At 44.9% G+C, this 22,657-nt stretch overlaps 1 protein-coding gene across 4 annotated transcripts in view; it reads left to right on the forward strand.

Annotated features, from left to right (window-relative positions):
* The window catches only part of ARK2N (arkadia (RNF111) N-terminal like PKA signaling regulator 2N), a 399,402-nt gene that overhangs the window by 349,545 nt on the left and 27,200 nt on the right, over positions 1-22,657 (forward strand). For all 4 annotated transcript variants that reach the window (XR_013606992.1, XM_078674756.1, XM_078674759.1 and 1 more), the window contains one exon: positions 14,528-14,654. Coding sequence is in view for 3 of the 4 variants with exons in the window: in XM_078674756.1 (XP_078530882.1) it covers positions 14,528-14,654 (127 nt within the window). In the remaining variant the exon portion in view is untranslated. The remainder of the gene's footprint in view (positions 1-14,527; positions 14,655-22,657) is intronic.

A 22,657-nucleotide genomic window follows, 5' to 3' on the forward strand; every position in this document is an offset into this window, starting at 1 on the left:
GCCTAGTAGTATTTTGTTTTACTGTTTCCAACACAAACATACACTGTGACTATATGTAGATCATGGGTGCTCTATAACGATTTATGCTGTAAAAGAAGGGTTGCTTCTGTGTAAAATGCTTTGCAGGTCGAGGACATTATGGCTTTGCATGTGATCTGCCCTATGTCCATAAAATCAATACTACAGATGTATTCACATTAATGCCCAAACTGATGTTTAAAGACTGTCCTAATTTGCCATGCGTGCGGTTGTTGGTTAACACTATTTCTATTTATGTTATGTGTATGTTTGGAAAAAGAGGAATTGGCACAAGGAACGGGGTAAGGGAGATGGTCAAAATTCTAACAGAAAAGGTTGGTTTGTAAAGCCTTCCTAATCTTCAGTTGGGAAGCGAGAGACACATTTGATATGAGGGGCAGTTTGTTCCAAAGTCTTTGACCAAGACATGGTAAAGCTCGGCCTCCAAGTCTTGAACTTTGAAACGTTCGGGGGGGAAAAAGAGCATTTGAGTATTTGATTGAAACTGTTTTCCTGTTTTATAAGAGCAGAGCTTTTTCTACATTGGAATAGACCCTGTGCATATAAAGCATTGTCTCTTAAATTGAGTACACACTTTCACTGGAAGCCAAGGTATTTCTGGCTCTGCTCACAGAGCCAAATTTTCTTATTTTACAGACTACTTTTGAATTCTTTGCTGCTTGTTAATCATGTAATCTGGATGTTACAGTAAGCAGTTGTTGACCTAATACAGACACTGGCCAGTTGAGAATCATTTCCATGTGGCGGGAAAGGTAAAGACCTTATTTAATATCTTCAAATAATAGAAGCAATCAGAAAATAATTGATTTGCATAAGATAACTGAGCCTGGAGCCAAAAATGCCTCCTAAGGATTTGACTGTCTTAGCAGAAGCCAGGGCTTCACTCGCCGAACTGGGCCCAGTAGTACGAATCAAATTGATTCTGTGCCAATCAATCATTTATAAAGCACTGCTCTTCACCCCTGTGTGTATTCGGGTGCTGACGTTTCGCTGGTCTCAGTCGAAAAGCCAAGTCTTTGAGTCCCCTTCTGAATTCCACCAGGGAGGGGGATGTTCGTAGGTGGAGCGGTAGGTTTTCCAGGCCTTGTGGCGAGGTTGGAGATTAAACTACCTTCACTATGGCTTTGGTGAATGTGGGGGTGTGTGAGGGCTAGGGAGGGTGCGAACAGGTGCCTGGCAGGTTGGTGGAAGTTCAGTTGGTGGTTGATGTATGCTGGCCTCTGGTCATGTCAGCATATTGAACTGGCATTTTTCTGGGCGGGTTGCCAATGACGGTTCCTGAGGTGGGGGGTAATGAGGGTACTTTTGGGGAGGATGAGATGGGCTCCTACATTCTGTATGGTCTGAAGTCTCTTGAGGAGTTGGGTAGTGATGCCTGTGTAGAGTTCATTTCCGTAATCTAGCCGGCTGGTGACGAGGGCCTGGTTTGCGGCCTTTCTGGTGTTGACAGGGATCCATTTTTCGGAGCATGTAGAGTGCCTAGAAGCAGGAGGAGGTAACTTCGTTGATATGGAGCTTCATGGTGAGTTTATGTCAAGGATGATGCCGAGGTTGCTAGCTTGGTCTGTTGGTGGGGGTCCGAGCTCGTAGGACCACCAGATGTTGTGCACGGGGAGGTGTTCTTCCTGAAGATCAGCTCTTTTAGTGTTGACAAGGCAGTTGGTTCTCATCCAGTCGGTGACTCTGGTCCTGCCGTTTTGCCAACATTAGTTCCGGTTGTGGTGGGGTGTGTGTCTTTGGTGAGGAGGAGGATGAGTTGAGTGTCTGCGTAGGATATAATGTAGAGTCTGTGCGTTGTCAGCGAGGGGTGTCCTATTGAACAGGGTAGGGCCGAGGCATGATCCTTGGGGTACACCGAAGATGATGCTCTTGGGTTCTGAGGTGAAGGGTGATGTTGGGACGTGCCCGGCGAGGCGGTAGGAAATACAGGCAATATAATGACTAACGGAAAAATAAAGGCTGCCTGGGCAAAAATAAAACCAGCAGGCTGGGCGGAAATAAAGGCTAACCGAGCATACAATTCAGACAAGGCACACAGGCTGACTCGGCAAAAAATATGCAAGCTAGATAGGAAATGACGGACTGACTGGGCACACAAAATTCAGCAAGACCCACAAATGTAAACAATCTCCGATTTGCTGGCATTCAATATAAGGCTGTTGGTTCCCACTCCGCATTGATCTTCATAGAGGCAGTTAATCATATTTAGAGGAGAGAAACCGAACGACTGGGCTAGCTGCACAGGCGCACCCATTATTAACGTTGATGGAAAAATGTTATGCTAAATTATATGCACTTTTTGTCGAACCAACAGATGGCAGGAGTGTGCAGGGCATGAATCTATACCTTATTTCAGCAGCAAAATGTTTGTTACAGGTAAATGTGTTTCCTTTCAATAGCACATGAATGACATATAGGACATAGTTTTGTAAAGGAAGTGTGTTGTGAATTCCAAGACCACACGAATGTGAAGAAAGAAAGTATTTATTGAAATACTCGACCAGACAAGGGATAACAAGCCTCCCGCACAAACCGCTTCAGTCAACTGCTTCACTGTGCCGGTAAATTCAAAGGTAAGCTCCACAGTTAACAATACAGATACGTACGCATGGTTCTGTAGTAGGGGATCTCTGTTATAGTCCTAATCTAGTGAATAGTCCCGCCCATGTGCGTGGACCCCGGAGCAATCAAAAACAATCTCTTAATGTGTCGAAAAAGGCAGAACTGCAAAGACACTTGAGAGAATTAAAGACAGATAATGCAGACTATATCCACAGGCTACACTGTCCAGTACTTCAACTAGAAATTCCACCAAAAATCCACAAACAGCAAAGCCTGAACAGATTTCCCTTGCTTTAACAGCAAAACCCCTCTGGAATGATGGAGAGGAAGACATGGACAGACAAGCCCCATAGGCTGCCATTATGTGGCTCAGAACAGGATACTGTGCCTTTAAGAGAACTTTCCAGAACTTCACAGTATCCCAGAATGCACTGCAGGTCCCTTTCACTTTAGTTCTTTTTTCCGGCCCTGGAGCATTGAGCTCTCCCTTTTCAAGGGTTTATTGGTGATTTTTTTTTCACTTTTTCAAAGTTATTTGAGTATTTTTCTGAAGTACTTTGGTGGTTTTTCTTCCTGTTTGTCTTTTGGTGCACTCTTTGATTGAATTATGCCTGCATTATTCGACAAATGTCCAGAGTGCTCCAGGAAGAAGGCCAAATCGTACCCACACGAGGTGTGTATCATCTGCATGCCCTCTTCTCATGTCTCAGAGGAGTGTGACATTTGTCAGGGCTTTTCTGGCAGGACCCTGAGGGATAGAATGAAGATCAGACTTCAGGGCCTGGAGGCCAGAAGGCTGAATGCGCAAGGTGGGTCTGGAGGGGCTTCCTCTGCCCATGCTGAGGCCTCTGGGGGGCTCCCCAGGGGCAGGAAGACCAGCAAACGTCCCCTATCTCCGTCTGCGTCGATTGCACCGACCACGACATCGAGAGGGATGACTGCAGTCTGTACCCCGTTTCCCTAGGGCTCGGCGTCGAGGGAACTGAACAGACCGCAGTCGAAGTCTCCGGTGATGATTTCGTCGTCGAGTATTCGACGTCGAGAGGCCCAGCGTCGGCGCTCGCCGTCGAGGCGACACCGCCGTTCGCCGTCGGCGAAGAGGAGAAGGTCGTCGCCGAGGAGATCCTTGACGTCGAGGAGAAGATCGCCGTCTAGGCGTGGAAGGTCGCCGTCGAGGCGTGGAAGGTCGCCGTCGAGGCGTAGGAGGTCGCCGTCGAGGCGTAGGAGGTCGCCGTCGAGGCGTAGGAGGTCGCTGTCGAGGCGTAGGAGGTCGCTGTCGAGGCGTAGGAGGTCGCCGTTGAGGCGTAGGAGGTCGCCGTTGAGGCGTAGGAGGTCGCCGTTGAGGCGTAGGAGGTCGCCGTTGAGGCGTAGGAGGTCGCCGTTGAGGCGTAGGAGGTCGCCGTTGAGGCGTAGGAGGTCGCCGTTGAGGCGTAGGAGGTCGCCGTCGAGGCGTAGGCATTCGCCGTCGAGGCGTAGGCATTCGCCGTTGAGGCGTAGGCATTCGCCGTCAAGGAGACGTAGCTCGACGCCGAGGGGCCGACGCTCGCCGTCCGGTCGCCGTTCAACGCCGAGAAGGCGCAGAAGGAGTTCTGGCGCCAGGAGTAAATCTGGCAAGTGTCAAGTGCCTTTGGGAGGCTCTCCAAAGTCCCTACCTAGTAAGGAGGGCGGGTCACCGGGCTCGGTGTACTCTGTTGTGTATACCCCTGCTAGGCCGAAGACAGTTACGCCTCCTCCTCCTTCGTTACCGAGAGGACGTCCTCCGCGGGCTCCCACCCCGCCTCCGCTTCCGCTACTTCCGCCTCCTCCTCAACCTCGGCCTCAACCTCAACCTCCGTTGCCGGCTGACAAGCCTCCTCCGATTCCTCCGAGGACAGGTTCGTTGCCACGATTTCCAACTCCTCCTAAGAGGACCCCTCGGCCCCAACCAAGCCAAGGTCACCCGTCCCGGTGGAACCGGGAGGGCGACCGAAGCCAAGGAAGTCGCGGTCCCACTCGGGACGGAGAGGGAGGTCGCGCAGTCGTCACAGATCCTCTACGAGGTCAAGACGGCGCCACAGGAGGCGCGGATCGCGGTCCCGCACGGACTCTTCCAGAACCAGGTCCTACTCCCCGACCTTGTCAGACTCCCCGGGGACGAGGGTGTCTCCCGTGGATGACATCAGCACGTTCTAGGATGTTCTCCTGAGGGGTGCAGCAAAATTGGGAATCACGGTGACGGCTCCAACACCTAAGACGTCCATGATTTTTGAGACACTTCACAAGAAGCATTTGTCTCGCCCTCTACTACCGCTCGTGCCAGGATTGGTAGAGCCAGCGGAGGAGCTGTTTCTCACGCCTGCAGTGACGAAAGCCGCTCCATCCCGTCTTCTTAAGAAGTACAGGGCTCCGGATTCCGACCCGGCTTTTCTGAGGATTGACCCTGTTCCGGACTCCGTTATAGTGACGGCAGCCAGAGAACAACACTCTACCTCTCCGTCTTCTACCGTGCCTCCGGATAAGGAGAGCCGATGGATCGACTCAGCTGGCAGGACGGCCTGTGGGACGGCATCTACGGCCATGAAGGCCTCTAGCGATGCGGCTTTGCTGGGGCGGTATGATCGTGCCATGTGGGAATCCCTCCAGCAGTTCACAGAACTCCTGCCACGAGATAAGAGGGAGGATTTCCTGGAGATCCAGAAGGAAGGGATGCTGATTTCGAACCAGGTCATCAGCGCGGCCGCTGATGTCTCTCTTTTGGCGGCCCATGGGTACTGTCATGGGATCAACCAGCGACGCCATGCTTGGCTCAGGCTCATATCACTCAAGTCAGAGGCCCAGCAGCGAGTGGCCAATCTGCCCTTCTCGGGGGAAACCCTGTTCGGCAAGCATGCGGACGATGAGATGGCCCGCATGAAAGCGGAGGCCGAGACTCTGACGGTTGTGGGCTTGGAGAAGCCCAAAGAAAAGAAGGCGTACTGCCCGTTCCAGAGACGGTTCGGGGCACAGGGCAGAAGGCGAGGGCAGGCTTCGGGACAGCAGCAGCAGCAGCAGAGCCTCCCTCCAATCCTCCTCCTCTAGCTCACCCACATCCTCCTCTTCTTCGTCTCCTAGCCCCCCATGAACACTTTCGCTTCTAGGGGACTAAACTCAGGAGGTACTCCAAGCCCTCCAGGCAGGGGGACAGTGCATGACGGAATTGGAGGTATCTAAAAAAACTGGGAGCGAGGCATGTCAAATTCCTTACAAAGATCCTGAAAGGACTTCAGGGTCATACCCCTCAGTACATCCCCCAGGGTCGAGATGTTGTTGTCCCATCCCTGAAAACCCTGTAGTGTCGCAAGGCTGGGCAGCCGCCCATTGTTCCACAAGGGGGTTTCACCAGTCCGGGTATTCCACCATCCCATACAGCGCGCAGAGCCTGTCTCGAAATTCGAAACACTACCTGTGTGGCCAATGGCAGTGCAGGTACTAAGGTGATGCAGAATTCAGCTACAGTCATCCCTGTTCTTCCACGACTGGAGAAAAAGTATAAAGCTCCAGAAAACAGTCCCGCTTGCCTGACTGGTCAACCGAAGCCGGACTCCGTTATTTCCCAGGCAGCGCAAAGGAAGTACAAAAATCAGTCTGCGCCCCTTACGACACCACCAGACAAAGAGGGAAGACGCCTGGACAATGCGGGTAAACGGTTCTCCTCCATGTCTAGTCTTCTAGTTCGAGCTGCTAATGCTCTCGCAATCCTGGGTAGATATGATCGCCAAGTGTGGTGCGATTTATCCCCGTTTGCTGACCAACTAACGGATGGTGCAAAGGTAGAAGCCAAGAAGATACTGGAGGAAGGAGAACCTGCTTATTCAGAAGTGATAGATTGTGCTATGGACAAAGCAACCACCGCTTTTCGAGCTCTAGCAGGATCAGCCGTTTTAAGACGTCGGGGCTGGCTTCGGGCAACCTGGTTTCGCCAGGAGGTTCAGAATAAGATCTTGGAATTACCTAATGACGGAGATATGCTTTTTGGAAAGCATATAGATGATGCCCTTCACGACATCAAGAGGGACACGGACACTGCAAGGTCCTTGGGGACATTGCATTACCGCAAGGTTCCTTTCAGGGGTGCGAAAGGGAGAGGTTTTTGATTATATAGAGGTGGCAACCAACAACGCTTCTCTTCTTATTCTCAGTCCTCTGTCGTACAAGCCCCAATACTCGCAGCGCCAAGGTCAATCGGCATCTTTCTCTTGTCAACCATCAAGAGGACGACCGGGACGTCAGGGAAGAGATGCTCCTAAACGACAATAGCGGCATCACGGCTCTGTCTACTGTTCCTCCCCCTCCAGTAACATCAGTGGGGGGCAGGATATCAGAATACCTCCACAACTGGAAAATTATTACTTCGGATCAGTAGGTCCTCAACATCATACAATTTGGCCACACATTAGAGTTTAAAGATTTTCCACCATCCAGAGCTCCTTGTGCCATGGAATCAAACCATCTGAATCTTCTGCGTCTCAAAGCTCAACAGCTTCTCATCAAAGGAGCAATAGAATCGGTTCTTCAGTCCCAACGAGGAAAAGGGTTCTATTCCAGGTTTTTCCTTGTTCGCAAGACGGAGGAAAAGTGGCGCCCAATTCTAGACCTGAGGGAGCTCAACTCCTATCTCATAAAACTCTCGTTTTGGATGGTTTCTCTCAAGGATATATTGCGTCTCCTAAATCCTGGCGATTATATGGCAACTCTAGATCTAGAGGACGCATATTATCATGTTCTCATTCATCCGGCTCACAGGAGGTATCTTCTTTTCACAGTAGCCAAGAGCCACTTTCAGTTCAGGGTCCTGCATTTCGGACTAAGATCCGCACCCCGGATATTTATAAAGGTATTGGCACCAGTTGCAGCTTTTCTCAGGAGGCATTTTCTACAAGTGTTTCCCTACCTGGACGACTGGCTGATAAAGGCTCCATCCTGTCAAGCGGCCTCAAAAGCAGTCGAGGATTGCATTCAACTTTTCAGTCACTTGGGTCTAGGTCTAAACAGAAGCAAGTCTGTCCTTCTTCCATCCAGGTCAGCAAGGTTTCTGGGTGCCATTCTAGATACAACTCATTGCAAGGCCTTCCCTTCAGAGGAGAGACAGAACAGACTGATTCTTTCTGCCAACCAATTTCAAAAGAAACAAACTCTTTCGGTACGTCAATACAAATCCCTTCTAGGATCGATGTCCTCTTGCATTGCCTTAATTCCGCACTGCAGGCTTCACATGCGTCCCCTGCAAGAGCAACTAGACTTGCAAAGGCGTCAAGCAGAGGGATCTTTCGAAGACAAGATAAAGATCACTCCGGTCATGAAGAAGAAAGTCAGGTGGTGGACTACGAAAAGCAGTATCGAGAAAGGTCTCTTTCATGGTTCCTCCTTCTCCATTAGTTCTGACCACGGACGCCTCTCTAGAAGGCGGGGGCGGTATTACAGGATCTTCAAGTGAGCGATCACTGGTCTCCAGAGCTTCGCACCTCTCATATCAACCTACTGGAGCTTCTAGCAATTCGTCTGGCTTTACAAGCCTTCCTTCCAAAAATTCGGAGTTCTACAGTCCTGGTTCGTACAGACAACACTACGGCCATGCATTATGTGAACAAGCAGGGTGGAACAAAATTCAAACTTCTTTCAAGGGAAGTACAGGAAATCTGGGAATGGGTTATTCGTCACCAGATATCTCTCTCAGCAGAACATCTTCCAGGTTCCCTCAATGCAGAGGCGGATTCATTGAGCCACCCAAGGTCAGTTTCCCACGAATGGTAATTTGATCAGAGAACTCTCGAAGGAATATTCTCTTGTTGGAGCACTCCTCTTATAGACCTGTTCGTGACTCCAGAAAACAAGAAATGCCAAATTTACGCAAGCGGGTATCACCATCAGTGGTAGTTGGGGAATGCCCTTTCGATAGCCTGGTCAGGCGCATTTCTTTACGCCTTTCCACCGATTCCCCTGATACCAAGGATACTGAGGAAACTCAAGACAGAACCCTGCACCATGATTTCAATAGCTCCAGCTTGGCCCCGCCAATTTTGGTTCACAGAGCTCCTTCTTCTGTCTCAGGATCAACAAATTCTCCTACGTCCCATTCCTACCCTGCTGACGATGTCCCAGGGTCAAGTGATGCATCCGGACCAGAGTTCTCTGCAATTGACAGCTTGGCTCCTGAGTACCGGGAGTTCAGAGCTTTAAATATCCCTCAAGATTGTAAGGACATTTTAGCTCAAGCTCGGGCCCCTAGTACAAACAGGACCTATCGCGCAAAATGGAAGCGTTTTTGCGCATGGTGCCAAAAGGAAAATCTGCATCCATTTACTTCGGCTCCTCATAAGATCTTACCTTACATATTGTCTTTGGCCAGGTCAGGTCTTCAACATTCTTCCATTAAGGTGCATCTGGCAGCGATCTCTAGGTTCAGACGAACAACCTCTGGCCCTTCTCTTTGGTCTGCGAGGGTCATCAGACAATTCCTGAAGGGTCTATTCAGGGCTTTCTCTTCGGTTAGACCTCCTCCTCCAGTATGGCAACTCAACCTGGTCCTTGCCCATCTCATGAGGGCTCCTTTTGAACCTATACATAAAGCAGACATGAAGTTTTTGTCATGGAAGATTGCTTTTCTTCTAGCGATAACGTCCGCTAGGAGGGTTGGAGAACTTCAAGCTCTCACAATTGTTGTACCTTTCTTACAGTTCAAGAAGGACTCTTTGATCTTAAGGACAAATCCAAAATTTATCCCAAAAGTCCCTTCGGATTTTCACCTAAATGAGCCTGTAGTACTAAAGTCTTTCTTTCCTCGTCCTTCATCTCTGGCCGAAAGCTCTCTCCACACTTTAGATGTCCAAAGATGCCTGAAATCCTATCTCCTACGTACGAAAGATTTCAGGAAGACTTCGCAACTTTTAGTCGTTTTTAGCGATCCAAGGAAAGGTTTGCCCCTATCAAAGCAGGGGATATCGCGTTGGATTGCCAGCACAATGCATTTCTGTCATCAGGCGGCAGGAAAGCCGCTTAAGGGACGGATCAAAGCTCATTCGACAAGATCAGTTTCATCTTCTACAGCTCTGTTCTCTGGTGCTCCGATCAAGGACATTTGTAGGGCGGCTACATGGAGCAGTGCCCATTCATTCACGAAGCACTATTGTTTGGACTCTTCCACAAGGAGTGAGACCGCTTTCCCTTCTATCCCTCCTTCCTATATTGTACATTTTGTATCTAATAATATTTTCCATCTATTGTTACATAGTGTATTTACTGTATAAGATAATACTTCTACTGAGATGTGCTTTTATGCATGTAACAAAATGTGCATTTATTGCTTACTGCTAGCTACTCCGATACAAAGCATGGGAATCTATGAAAGTCCAATACTGGGGCAAGAAAACAAGTTACTTACCTGTAACTTTGGTTCCCCAGTATTGGTTACTTTCATAGATTCCCATGCGCCCACCCACCTCCCCTAAGAGGATAATTAATCTCTAATTTCCCAAAAAGGTTTTACATCTTTAATGTTTATTTTGCGTGGCCAACCATTGTTTACAAATTCAAGAATCTTTTTTAAACAGTCCTTAGTCAAGGGTTCATTCCACTCCTCTCGTTGAAAGGAATCCAGACCATGGTCCCACAACCACGCCACTTGAACATTATCCATTAGATCATCTTGGTTCTCAACCCTTCGAACAGGTAAGCGTGACAAATCAGCAACAGCATTTTGTTTACCTTGTCAGTATTCAACTTTGTATAAAAATCTAATAATCTCATAGAAATGCGTGCTAACTTTGTAGAAACATTTATCATGCCAACGTTAGATAAGACCTTAACTAAAGGTTTATGATTTAATTGTAACTTCGCTACCCAAATAAACGTGCGGAAGTGTTCCAGTGCCCATGCACAAGCAAGTGCTTTGCGTTCAATTACAGCAAACCTACACTCCACAGGAGACAAAGATCTAGATGCATACGCCACGATGAATTCAACACCTTTTTTATCAATCTGAGAGAAAACAGCGCCAATATCAGTAACACTGGCATCAGTCGTGATTATATTTTCCCCACACGGATCGAACCCTTCCAGAGCTGGAGTAGAGGCAATAGCAATCTTAACACCAGAGACTTTTTCCTAACAAGCATTAGACTACACAAATTTAGCATTGGATTTAAGGAGTTCCCTTATGTGAAACGTTCTGTTGAAAAAAATTTCAACAAACTTTGAAAAAAATTCCGCTAATCCTAAAAAGGACTTAACTTCATCTTTGTTCTTGGGACTAGGGACATCAGTGATTGCAGAACCCAACTTCCCTTTAGGATGACCCAAATAGCTCACTGAACTGGCTGCAAATTTGCATTTAGAAAACTCAATCGTCAACCCAAATTTGTTCAAAAGGGATATTACATGAGGCAATTTGGTTTTGTGGTCCTTACTGTTCCTACCCATTACAAGAATATCATCTTGAAAAATGAGCAAATGCTTTAAATGACCAAAAATGTTGTACATTAAACGCTGGAATACCGCAGCCGCACAAACTAAGCCGAACGGCGTTCTAGTGTACTGGGAACAACCAATGTGAGAAATGAAGGCAGTGAGATTTTTTGCAAGCATTGGCCAAGGAAATTTGGTACTCGGTTTAAGAAAGGTCAATAGTGGAGAAAACTTCCATACCCCTATTTTTGGTAATCATTTAATTAATTTTTAGGTCACGGAAATTGATCAATCAAAATATTATCGTTAAGATGGCGCGAGTTGATGCATAATCTGAGCTTTCCGCTGGCCTTCCTCGCTGCGACCAACGCAGAAACCCATTGGGAGGCTTTAATGGGTTCAATAACCCCATTATTAGCCAACCTACCCAATTCTTTTTTTACCTCATTCTTTACAGAAAAAGGAATGTTTTGTAACTTATGAATTTTAAGAGATGCATCCGGTTTGAGGCAAATTAAGTGTTCAAAACATAATTGACCTAAAGTGCCAGAAAAAACAGCAGGACATTTTTCACGTACCATTTTACCTATACATTCACCTTCATCCAACACCAGGACTTCAATACCATTGGGGTACAAAATCAAATTGAGCTTCCTCTGATGTTTCCATCCAAGAACCGAAGGGCCTTTCTTGGGAACATAGAGTTTGCAAAGTGCACTTCTATTCTTAAATCTAAAAATAAGGTTCCTAAAACCAAGGAGATCAATAGGTTCGCCAGTGTAGCTCTGTGGAGAAATATCAGGTTGAAATAAATCAGGACCTACTTTCAGAACACATTTTTCAGACCATACAGCTTCATTCACAATGGTGAATGGAGACCCTGATTCGACTGCAATGTGAATGTCAACACCACCTAAGGATATAAAACAATTTTGTTTGTTTGTCATTTTCTTGTACAATGTTGAGGACAACGTTACCCATGGAGCTTGATGTTAGACTAACTTCGTCTTCACTATATTCAGTAGGAGACGAAACATGACCTTCCTCAATGCATTTGACTTTCTTTTCTAAAATTCCTAGCATAACAGACTCAACTGAAATGACCCATTTTCTTACAAACTGTACATTTTTGTCTAAGGGCCGTACAATTTTTATCATTAGCCAGATGGTGTTTGCTATCGCAACGGTAGCATCTGAACTCTTTATCATTTGGATATACTTTTTTTTTAAAATGGCAGATTTAGTAGAAGTATCTTTTGTTTGATTAGACAAAACTCTCGCAACTGTTTCTTGTTGTACGCGATCAGGATTCTCATCCTTGAGCGCTTTAGCACATCTACCTGATAATGCCTCCTTTCTAGCTACAGCAAGAACATCTTTAAGCGCGTTATCCCCATTAATCCATAACCTGTCTTGTATAGAGGTATCGTACGCTTGCATCACAACGTGGTCTCTGATTAATTCTTCCTCTATAGTGCCAAATCTACAGACCTAAACTGTGCATTATTAAACCTTTTTTCCTTGCCAGCAGATAACTTATTAGCATGGTCAATAGTAAATGAATGATTAATAAAATCTTTCCACTGTAACCATGGAACAGGAGGATCATCAGTAACACACAAGAATTCCTTGGGCGGGTTCACTGTAATATTGGTAATTGGTGTAGTAAAATGTTTCAATTGTAAAATGTAATATCATAAAATGAACAAAAATAATTCAGGAAACTAGAATTGCTAAAAAAAAATTCAACTTAGATTAGCCTTATCCCTATAATATGTAACCTAGATAGTAACGCTGTGCAAATAAACAACAATGCTTAGCAAAAGAAAGTTCTTAAAAATAAACTAGAAACAGTACATGCTGTGTGAATCAGCATATGGCCAGATTTACGAGGAAAACTCCAAACTGGTTTAACAGAAGTAATAATATAATATTGAAGAACAAAGGCTGGAAAGCTGTGCGAATTAGCGTAGCTGGAATCGCAAAAAAAAAACCTCACGCTTGTGGATACTTTTACACGAAGAAGGCTGTGCGAATCAGCGGAAGATAACGGAGAAGTACAGTCCATAGTGGCCCACACTTTATGAAGGAAGGTAACAAAAGTCAAGTTACATGCAGCGCCATGTCTCTCACCACCGATGCAGTAATACGTCCTTAAGCAGAACTCACCGTCGAAGCATCAATACGCCAAATTCATTTCTGACGAGCTTAGGTGAAGAAAAAAGATTACTTAACCATCCCCTTGAAGGAACCGAGGCATTGCACCGTGAAACATCCATAAGGGAGGAGGTCCCTTGTTGAGTTTAGGTGCCCACCAATAGAAGCGATGGCGACGTGAGACGATTCAACATCCGCTTTAACCCCTTCCACGCTGATGACGAGCTCAGCTCGTCATGAGGTACACCTCTCGTACGCTCATGACTAGCTGAGCTCGTCATGAACCGCGGGATTTTTAAATCTTCAGCGCACAGCGGGAAAATGCGCCGCACCGATGCGGTTAAGGCGGGGGTGCCTTGCTGCAACTGCTAAAATTCCCAACCAATAGAAAGATGAACAGGGGCTCGTTGCTCCAATAACAGCTGTTGCAAGACGTTGCTCCAATGACAGCCGTCGAAAGAGGCAAAGCAGGATTTCATCCGAAGAGAAATGTAAAAATCCCAGAAATAGGAAGATGCGAGGGTCCGGTCTGGCGGAGATAGTCACCAATAAACGTGTAGTGAATTCCAAAACCACACAAATGTGAAGAATGAAACTATTTATTGAAATACTCCACCAGACAAGGGATAACGAGCCTCCAGCACAAACAGCTTCAGTCAACTGCCTCACTGTGCCGTTACAATTCAAAGGTAAGTTCCACAGTTAACAATACAGATACGTACGTATGGTTCTACACTTTGCTTCCGGGCACGAGAGACCCACGAGGAAAGAGCAGAACACTACAAAATGGTTAGGACATTGCCCAAACAGGAGGCATTTTCCTTATGTCATGCCTCTCATCACGCCGAGGAGATGGCTATCGCCCTCTGTTTTCATTTTTTCTATTTTCGCCTCATGCAGAATGTTAGTGACTACCTTTTAAACTGATGTTTTTTCTACCATGTGGAAGAGCATGTCCCTCTAAACCGTCCCTGCTATTGTTCATTTGTACCTCTCCTCTATCAATATCAATGGTACATTATATTTCTCATATATTAGATGCTTTATTGCATCTTGTCCCCTTGCTGGAAGGGTCTCTGTCTCCCTCCACCTCTGAGAGATCCTATCCAATGAGCATCTCTTGGCTCACATTCTCAAATAAGCACCTACGAATCCTGAAAATGCATAAATATCAATTAACTGGTTGCAAATAATGTGTTCATAATTTACTTAACACCATCCAGAGAATGATACTCGGAGTAGCTATTTAATGTGGCTCTTTTCACGTGCATTGTTCTATTTTTGATGCAGTAGGAGCGATCAAATGCAAACCATTTATTCCTAACTACGTTTGTTTGTTTTCATATTCTAGGTCATTTGGACACAGGATTTCTAACAAGTGGGAAATTGAGTTCTGGACCTGCACAAGCCAATGAGGAGATAAAGATAGCCTCGTCAGACAGTGAAGTAGAGATTGTAGGAGTACAAGAACATGCAAGGTATGATGGCAACAGATTTGTGCTTTGTTATGCAGAAACTAAATTGAATTAATGCAAAGTAAGATTTTCCTTATCATAGTGGTCTATCTAGATTCCTAGAGTTTAGTACGTATGAATTTGGCATTCACCAGTACAATGCAAGTAGAATACTGTTGTGGCCATTAGTATATTCTGCACCAAATGAGTTTGCTCTGTTACAAACCATTCTCCTCCCACTCTTTCCCACAGTTCAGTTACCACAGGTTAAGCAATCTTAATTGCAAACATTGTCTTGTACTCATTTCTGTGCTACCTGGTGGCTACTATCGAGGCTATTGGTCGACATGACCATATTCGCATCAGTGTACCGAGTGAATCTGCTCTATTTTTGCAAATCATACCCTACATGTTTTAATTTACCTAGAAAACTGCATTCTGCACCCCTGTCGAGCTGAACCGGAGACCTGCTCTATTAAGTAAAGCATTTTGGTGAGCGAGATCCAGTTGTTGCGGTTACCTTCTCATTAAATTTGAATTCAAATCCTGGTATAGTATGTATAGGGTCCTATGCCAATCCCATAAAAAAAATGTTGAGTGACTGCTTGCTACTAGATTGAATGTTAAATCTGCCTAAGAAAAATTACATTTTCCACATATTGGTGCCAGGGTCTCGTTGTGTGGTCACAGTGCCTTTTAGATTTTCATAGTACAATAGATCTTACTTTTATTGACCCAAACGGGGTTGCGCCACATTTTTTCTTCTTTTAGGAGGCCAGCCTTTAATTCTTTTTAAATTCTGATTAAGATTTTTCATAATACAGTTACAGTTCAATATCAAGCGTAATGGAAATACAAAGGTGTTAATAACTAAGTAACAAAAGAAGACCCGTTGAGGAGCATATTACAGTTGGTCTGAGGGGGGTATGCATTCACTTGGATCTTGGAGTGGCTAGCATATATGGCACGTCATGGGATAGAACTGTATCTCCTTAGACAAGCAGTCAGTGTACTGCTATAATGACCCTATCATAAACTTACTGTGAGCAGCCAGTTAGTCCAGAGGGAACCAGAGTAAATATTATGGGAAGGGGTAAAACAAGATGGGGTGGCTGTCGGGGGGAGACAAGGGGGCATTAGCTGCCTCTCAATATAATTCCAATTTGCCTTGGGTGAGTTACCATCTTCATAATGAAAGTCAAGCGTTACTTAGTACACATCTCAATATATATACACAATTGAACAGATATGATATTATGACTTAGATCATACCTGTTCAGGGATATTTATATATCGGTCAGTGGCATCACTGGTATCCACCTTGGGATGTAATGCAGTTTGGAGGGCAGTCACGATTGTCACAGTTGGATGAAATGGGGTATTTTTTAAAATCCTTGGGTGTCTTTCCTACGGAGAGAAATTCCCTCTGCTCTAGCCCAGTTGAGGATGAAATGTGACTAGTCTATTAAAGATGGTGGCACAGGACTTCCAGTGCTTCGTAATGAGACGTTTGGATACTATAAAATTGAGGTCCAGAAAATGTATAGTGGCCCTGTGCTTTTGATCTCTCACGATTATTCTCCAAATACAAACCTCCGATGTGCACGTAAGTTGCTGTTTAGTGCAAGCAAACAATGGTGTGTGACCCCCCCCATCCCAGTATTGGTGTATTGAGGGACATGACCATAACATATGTAAAATATCAGCGTCGGGATGGCTGCAATGGGGGCAAATTGCATCCATGCTGCCAATAACAGTTGATCTTCTCAGGAGTGAGATATGCTCTATGTATAATGTAGAGCACCAGGAAGTTCAGATCAGGAGGCTGCTCCTTCTCCTTCCTCGCGGCCAGAGCCTGGAACACCCTACCGCTCCACCTTAGACAGCCATTACTCCCCATCTTCACGAGAAACCTCAAAACATGGCTCTTCGATAGACCTCCTCCTTGATGGACTGGAACCTGTGCCTCCCCTCCTCCCCAGCGCCTTGGGACCCTCACGGGTGAGTAGTCGCAATCAACAAACCCATGATTGATTGATTGAGCTGTATCAGCCAAAATCTGTTGTAATGAGGGACGTGTGGGACCTGACAGAATCCTGTCCCAGTCGTTTGAGGTGCAGGGGCGAGCTAGATCCGTATCCCAATGACACCTCAGTGAACTCTATCCCTTGGCAGTTTGCAGTCGGGAGTGCATCCGCAAACCCCAGAGTGAGATGTGTGTATTCCCCCCATGACATGGAGGTATTGCAGTGCGAGGTGAGTTTGTGGTTCTCGCATAACATCCCCCCCCAATGGCGCTGTAGTGTTCCAATCCAAGAGGAGTGACTAATGAAGTGCCCTGGGGGCAGCCCCTCTTCCTGTGTTAGTGTTTCATATGTCATGAGTACACCATCATGGTGCAAGCCTCCTAGGGCATGCAGTCCTGCCGCATGCCATGCTGAAAACTCAGCCAGTCGTGTCATCCTGTTACATCTGGGCATTCCTAATAATGGAGTTGCAGGGGCATAAAGTGTACTATGTTTGAGGAATAAGCAGCGACGGAAGCAACAATAGGCCACTTGTAGTAGTATAGGGCAAGGTCAAGTTGTCCTAGAGCACGGATGGAGAGCGTCCAAGTCACAGGGAGGACCATCCGCTGCAGTGTCCGAGAGGTGTAGTCCCGCCATGCAATGAGCCACCCACTGCATCCGGGAAGCAAAGTAATAATGCTCCAGGGTAGGTACAGTTAATATTCTCTGGGTCGATGGTAGGTACAGTTTCGAAAGTGCCACTATACAAGTAGATGTATTCCATGTAAGGTTGCAAAGCATGCGTTCAAGCGAGCAATAGGATTGGGGGGTGGGATATAGCGGCAGTTTAGTGAAATAATAAAGGAGACCCGGGAGTACCACCATTTTTGTGAGCGCAACTCTACCCGCTACTGACAGATCAAGTCTCTTTCAAAAAAAACATCTGCTACGTTAAGGAAATAATTGCCCTTGAATTGCTGTTGAGCAGGTTCCAGTCAGTATGGTAAATCCAGATGCCCAGATAGTGGAACGTAGATGGTTGCCAAGTTACAGGATCTCCATTATTTATGAGCTCCAGGTCAGGTAAGCTGGGAATGAACAGGACTTTCCCCAATTGACATGCAGCCCAGATAGATGTGCGAATTGAGTGAGGTCCGGTAGGACACTCGGAACAGAGCAGATATCTCCAACGTACAGCAGCAGATCATTTGCTTACAATTATATTTATATATATATATATATATCCGGTAACTCCAACACAATCCTCATACCACGAGGAAGAAAAAGCGCAGACCACCAAAGCTTCAGTTTCCAATTACTTTATTGCCGTGCGAGGTGTAGTGGAAGCCATGACTCGTTTCGTCCCTCCTGGGGGACTTGATCACATGACGCACAATTGGTTTAAATATTTTTAACATTTTTTTCTGCTGATACCACTTGATGAGAATCTTTAAAGTGACAGTGCAAAAAACAAACCAAAAGAATATTTTTCAAGTGCAATATTAACAATTGACATGATGAGTCCCGGAAAACATGATGCATTTGGAATTCATTGAGCATTGGTAGATGTATTTGCCTCAATGCAAAATAAATATACACATTTAACTATATAAATACATATAAATATATATATATATATATATATATACACTCAACCTCCTAAAATTAATGTATAAATACCAATAATTATGTTTATCATAATTTCTGCTTTGGTTCTGAGTGGCCTTTCACAATCAACATTCCTTCATCTACCTTAATTGCATATCTATCACATTTTCGTATTTCACATGTTCATCATGTTCATGTGTGGTGTGAAATATTAAATTAACCTGTCAATTGTGCAAAACACAATAAAATTGTGCAAATCTAGGCAGCAGCTGGAAAAAGCAGCACCATGTATTACGATGGCGTACCTCTCGCACGAGGGTAAAGGCCAAAAGTAAAACGTAGTCTGCCCGGTAGTTAAGCAGAAGTCCGCTCATATAAACTTTAGCATAATTACAGATTCAGTATGGCGTACCTCTTCCCCTCCCAGGGGCACTGCTCCACCACCTGCTGAATGTTTGAATATCCAATATATTGAATACGTATCCCCATTGTGATTAAAACAATGCGGTTGGATTTACTGTCTATGTGACTTTATTTATTCATTTCTATTCTGTGTTCTTATTCACATTGGGACCCCTTCCTCTGAGTACAGATACGTTTTAGGCGTAAAAGTTCCCCATACGGGATACTTTGAATTAGATAACCTGGATGGGCGCTGGTAGCGTGCAGAACAGAATTTCCTGCAGGAGGTTTTCTATGCAGGTGGGTTTCAAGAATTCCTTTCTGGACAAAGATTTCCATGTCCAGAAATGTAACTTGTTTGTCACTGATATCAGCGGTGAAGTTCAAATATGGTCATTGACGTTGAGGTCTGCTATGAATTTACTCGCCTCATCTCTTGTGCCTTGCCACACCAGAAATAAGTCGTCAATGAACCTCCACCAGGTCTCACGTGTCTGATCATAGCATCCTTGTGTTTGTCCATGAGAACCAGCTCCTCCCACCAGCCCATATGCAAACAAGCATAGCTAAGGGAAAAGCTGGCCCCCATGGCAACACCTCTGGCTTGCTGGTAATAGTAGTTTTGAAACATAAAAATGTTAGTAGTTAAACACCCCTCAATCATGGTCACCAGCATGTTAGTATGTTCCCTATGTTCAAGACCTCTTCGTGACAAATAGTATTCTATGGCTCTAAGTCCATCTTTGTGTCTAATAGATGTATATAATGATACATCCAAAGTAATTAAAAGATAATCATTACCCCACTTAAAATTCAAAATTTTCTCGATAAAATCCCCTGTGTCACGAATATAAGGTTTTAACCATTTTACATGTGGCTGAAGAAAGAAATCCATATACATTGAAGTTTTTTCGAAAACGCTGTTACGTGCGGATATTATAGGCCTACCTGGGGGGTTGGTTGCGTCCTTATGTATTTTTGGTATGAAATATAAAATTGGCGTTTTGGGATGATTGTTTTTCAAATATTTATATTCATCCATGGACAGCAAACCAGTACTTTTCCACGCCGATAATTTCAAATTGTAACAACCATAAGATGCTTCAAGATTCTGTTTATTGCTGCGGTTGTAACAATCCGTGTCATTGAGTTGTTGCATTGCCTCATGGATATAATCCTCGCGTTTCCACAGAACGATGTTACCGCCCTTATCCGCACTTCTTACCACAACATTATTGTCATTGCTAATTTTCGTCATTAGCACACGGTACTGAAGCTCCTTCGTATTTTTCTTTCAGGTTTTTCTTTTTATCATCCTTTGTATTATGGATTTTTCTATTCAAAGCTTTCAGATCTTGTGTTACCTGCTCCTGAAAGCTATCGATGGTATCCTTGAGCATGACCGGATAAAATGTTGATGGTGCTTTGAATGAGGTATAAGCTCGGGCTGTTACACAATCAGGCGACAAGGGTGTATTGCATATTTCAGACCTAGTGTCGCCTTCTACCAGTAGTGCCTCAAGTGCATTTACCAATTCACTTTAATTTGTTGTAGTGTCTCCTATTTCAGTGCTGGCGCCACTTCTTTGTGTGAGGTCTTGTATCATCGTAATTGGTTCCGCAAATGTGTCCCCAATTTTTGTTTGTTTGAAATATTTTTGGAGCTTCAATTTCTGTACACTTTTGTAGATATCCACCCTTGTTACTGCATAATTGAACCAGCTTTCGGGGCAATATGAAAGCCCTAAAGATAGCAATTGTTCTTCAGCTTTATTCAAGATCATATCTGTTAGATTGATCACAGTTTTTGGGGCTGAATCAGAGACCCCCGAGCTTATTTGCTCCAAAACTGCTTCTCTTGGCCCTTCGTTTGCCTCTGGTTGCTGTTTCCATCTGCGCCTGCTTGCTTTGCGCCTTGCCCTGCGTTTGACACTTGTGTTTGAGTTGGGCCGGCTTGTGGTTTTCGTGGGCGTAAAGTTTGCAGGCGCTCCTGGCATAAAAAGTCACCTCTTCAGTGAGTGAGAATTTTCTTGCTCTGTCCATTTTGATGGTTACCCGGGCTTCCTGGTCATTTTCACTCTCAGCATTGGAGCTCGCGTCAGAGGCTGATGTCAGTTCTGCTTGGATCCCAGTGGTAATGGACTCTGTATGATTTTTATTGGGGTTCTTAGTTCCCCCTTTGGCGGTTTTCAAAGCTTCAAATTTGCGTGCAAATGTGAAAATTTTTCCGCTCTCATAATCGCACCTATCACGGTGAAACTTGAATGCCTTGCGTTCTCGTATTATTTCTTCCTCCTTTTTTAATCTTCTTTTCATGTCATTGATTAATTTCTCCAGGTTTTCCTTTTCACCCATTGCTTCCAATTCATGGTTTAATCTCTCAATATCTTCTCCCAATTCAATGCAGTCTTTCTCTGCATATTTGACCAGTATGCACAGCAGTTTTCGTGAGGACTCTAGATTGGTTTCAGCCCACTCACGCATCATTTCGCGGTTTGAAGCCTCGTAGCTGGGTGCAATAAAATACGCAATCCTCGTGGTACTCTCCGAACATCCATGTACCTTTGCAAGGATTTGGCATCCCACCACCTTTTTTTTCAGTTCTCATTGCTTTCTCCAACATTTTACATTTATCTTTCATCCCCATATTAGTTGGTGTAGGTGATGCATTATGGAATGTGGAGTCCACGCCTGCCGCCTGGTCATCACTAAACATTGCTGCTGCAGCTTGCTCCCATTCCGTGAGCGCGTCTGCCGCCATTTCACCTCGCTTTCTGTCGGCTTTGATGTTTATCAAAAGAAACGTTCCAGAGCGCTTTAAAATGCAAGTGCGGTCTAAGCGTCTGTCTGACGAATTGCTTTTACTCTGCGCCCAGTTCGAGTTTGTTGTCGGGTTCTTTGCTGAAAGTTCGACACCAGCAGTCCCAACGCCGGTCTGGCTAGTAACGAGTCAGCCGTCCCAAACCCGCCTACCTGGTCGCGTTGCTTTCTGTTCGATGCTTGCAGTTTGAATTTCCGATTGTGTGTTTCACTGGGGGGCCGCTCGCAAAATAATCCTCCCGGATAGATACTTTCAATCTGTTGCCAGACCACTTCTTCTTTCAAGCGAACAGCCACAATCACCATGGGGTCCGCGTTGGGGATTGGTGAAGACGTCCAATCCAGTCATATGGCAGGTAACTCCAACACAATCCTCATACCACGAGGAAGAAAGAGCGCAGACCACCAAAGCTTCAGTTTCCAATTACTTTATTGCCGTGCGAGGTGTAGTGGAAGCCATGACGCGTTTCGTCCCTCCTGGGGGACTTGATCACATGACGCACTCATGGGGGGCACAATTGGTTTAAATATTTTTAACATATTTTTTTTTTTTCTGCTGATACCACGTGATGAGAATCTTTAAAGTGACAGTGCAAAAAACAAACCAAAAGAATATTTTTCAAGTGCAATATTAACAATTGACATGATGAGTCCCGGACAACATGATGCATTTGGAATTCATTGAACATTGGTAGATGAATTTGCTTAAATGCAAAATAAATATACAGATTTAGATATATAAATGCATATAAATATATATATATATATATATACACACTCAACCTATGTGTATATATATATATGTATATATGTGTGTGTGTATATATATATGTATATATGTATATATGTGTATATATATATATATATATATATATATATATATATATATATATATATATATATATATATATATATATATATCCTCTGAAAACTCGAACCACTTCCTGATTCCGCCAACGGCAGATTAAGCAAGGAAAGAGACACAGACCTCCGAGGTTCAGTGGGCAAAAGTATGGTTTATTTCGGGTGACCCAACACACCGCGTTTCAAGCCCGTAAGCCCTTGTTCACGTGTCAAAGTGGAAAAAACACCATCTATTATTTAAAGTGAATGACCCCACTCCCACTTTGACATCATAGGTCACATGTAGATGGGCATGGACAACAGACTAAGGTAACCACAACAAAA

The sequence above is a fragment of the Lissotriton helveticus genome, chromosome 2_1, assembly GCF_964261635.1.
Source record: "Lissotriton helveticus chromosome 2_1, aLisHel1.1, whole genome shotgun sequence".
Taxonomy (NCBI): Eukaryota; Metazoa; Chordata; class Amphibia; order Caudata; family Salamandridae; genus Lissotriton; species Lissotriton helveticus.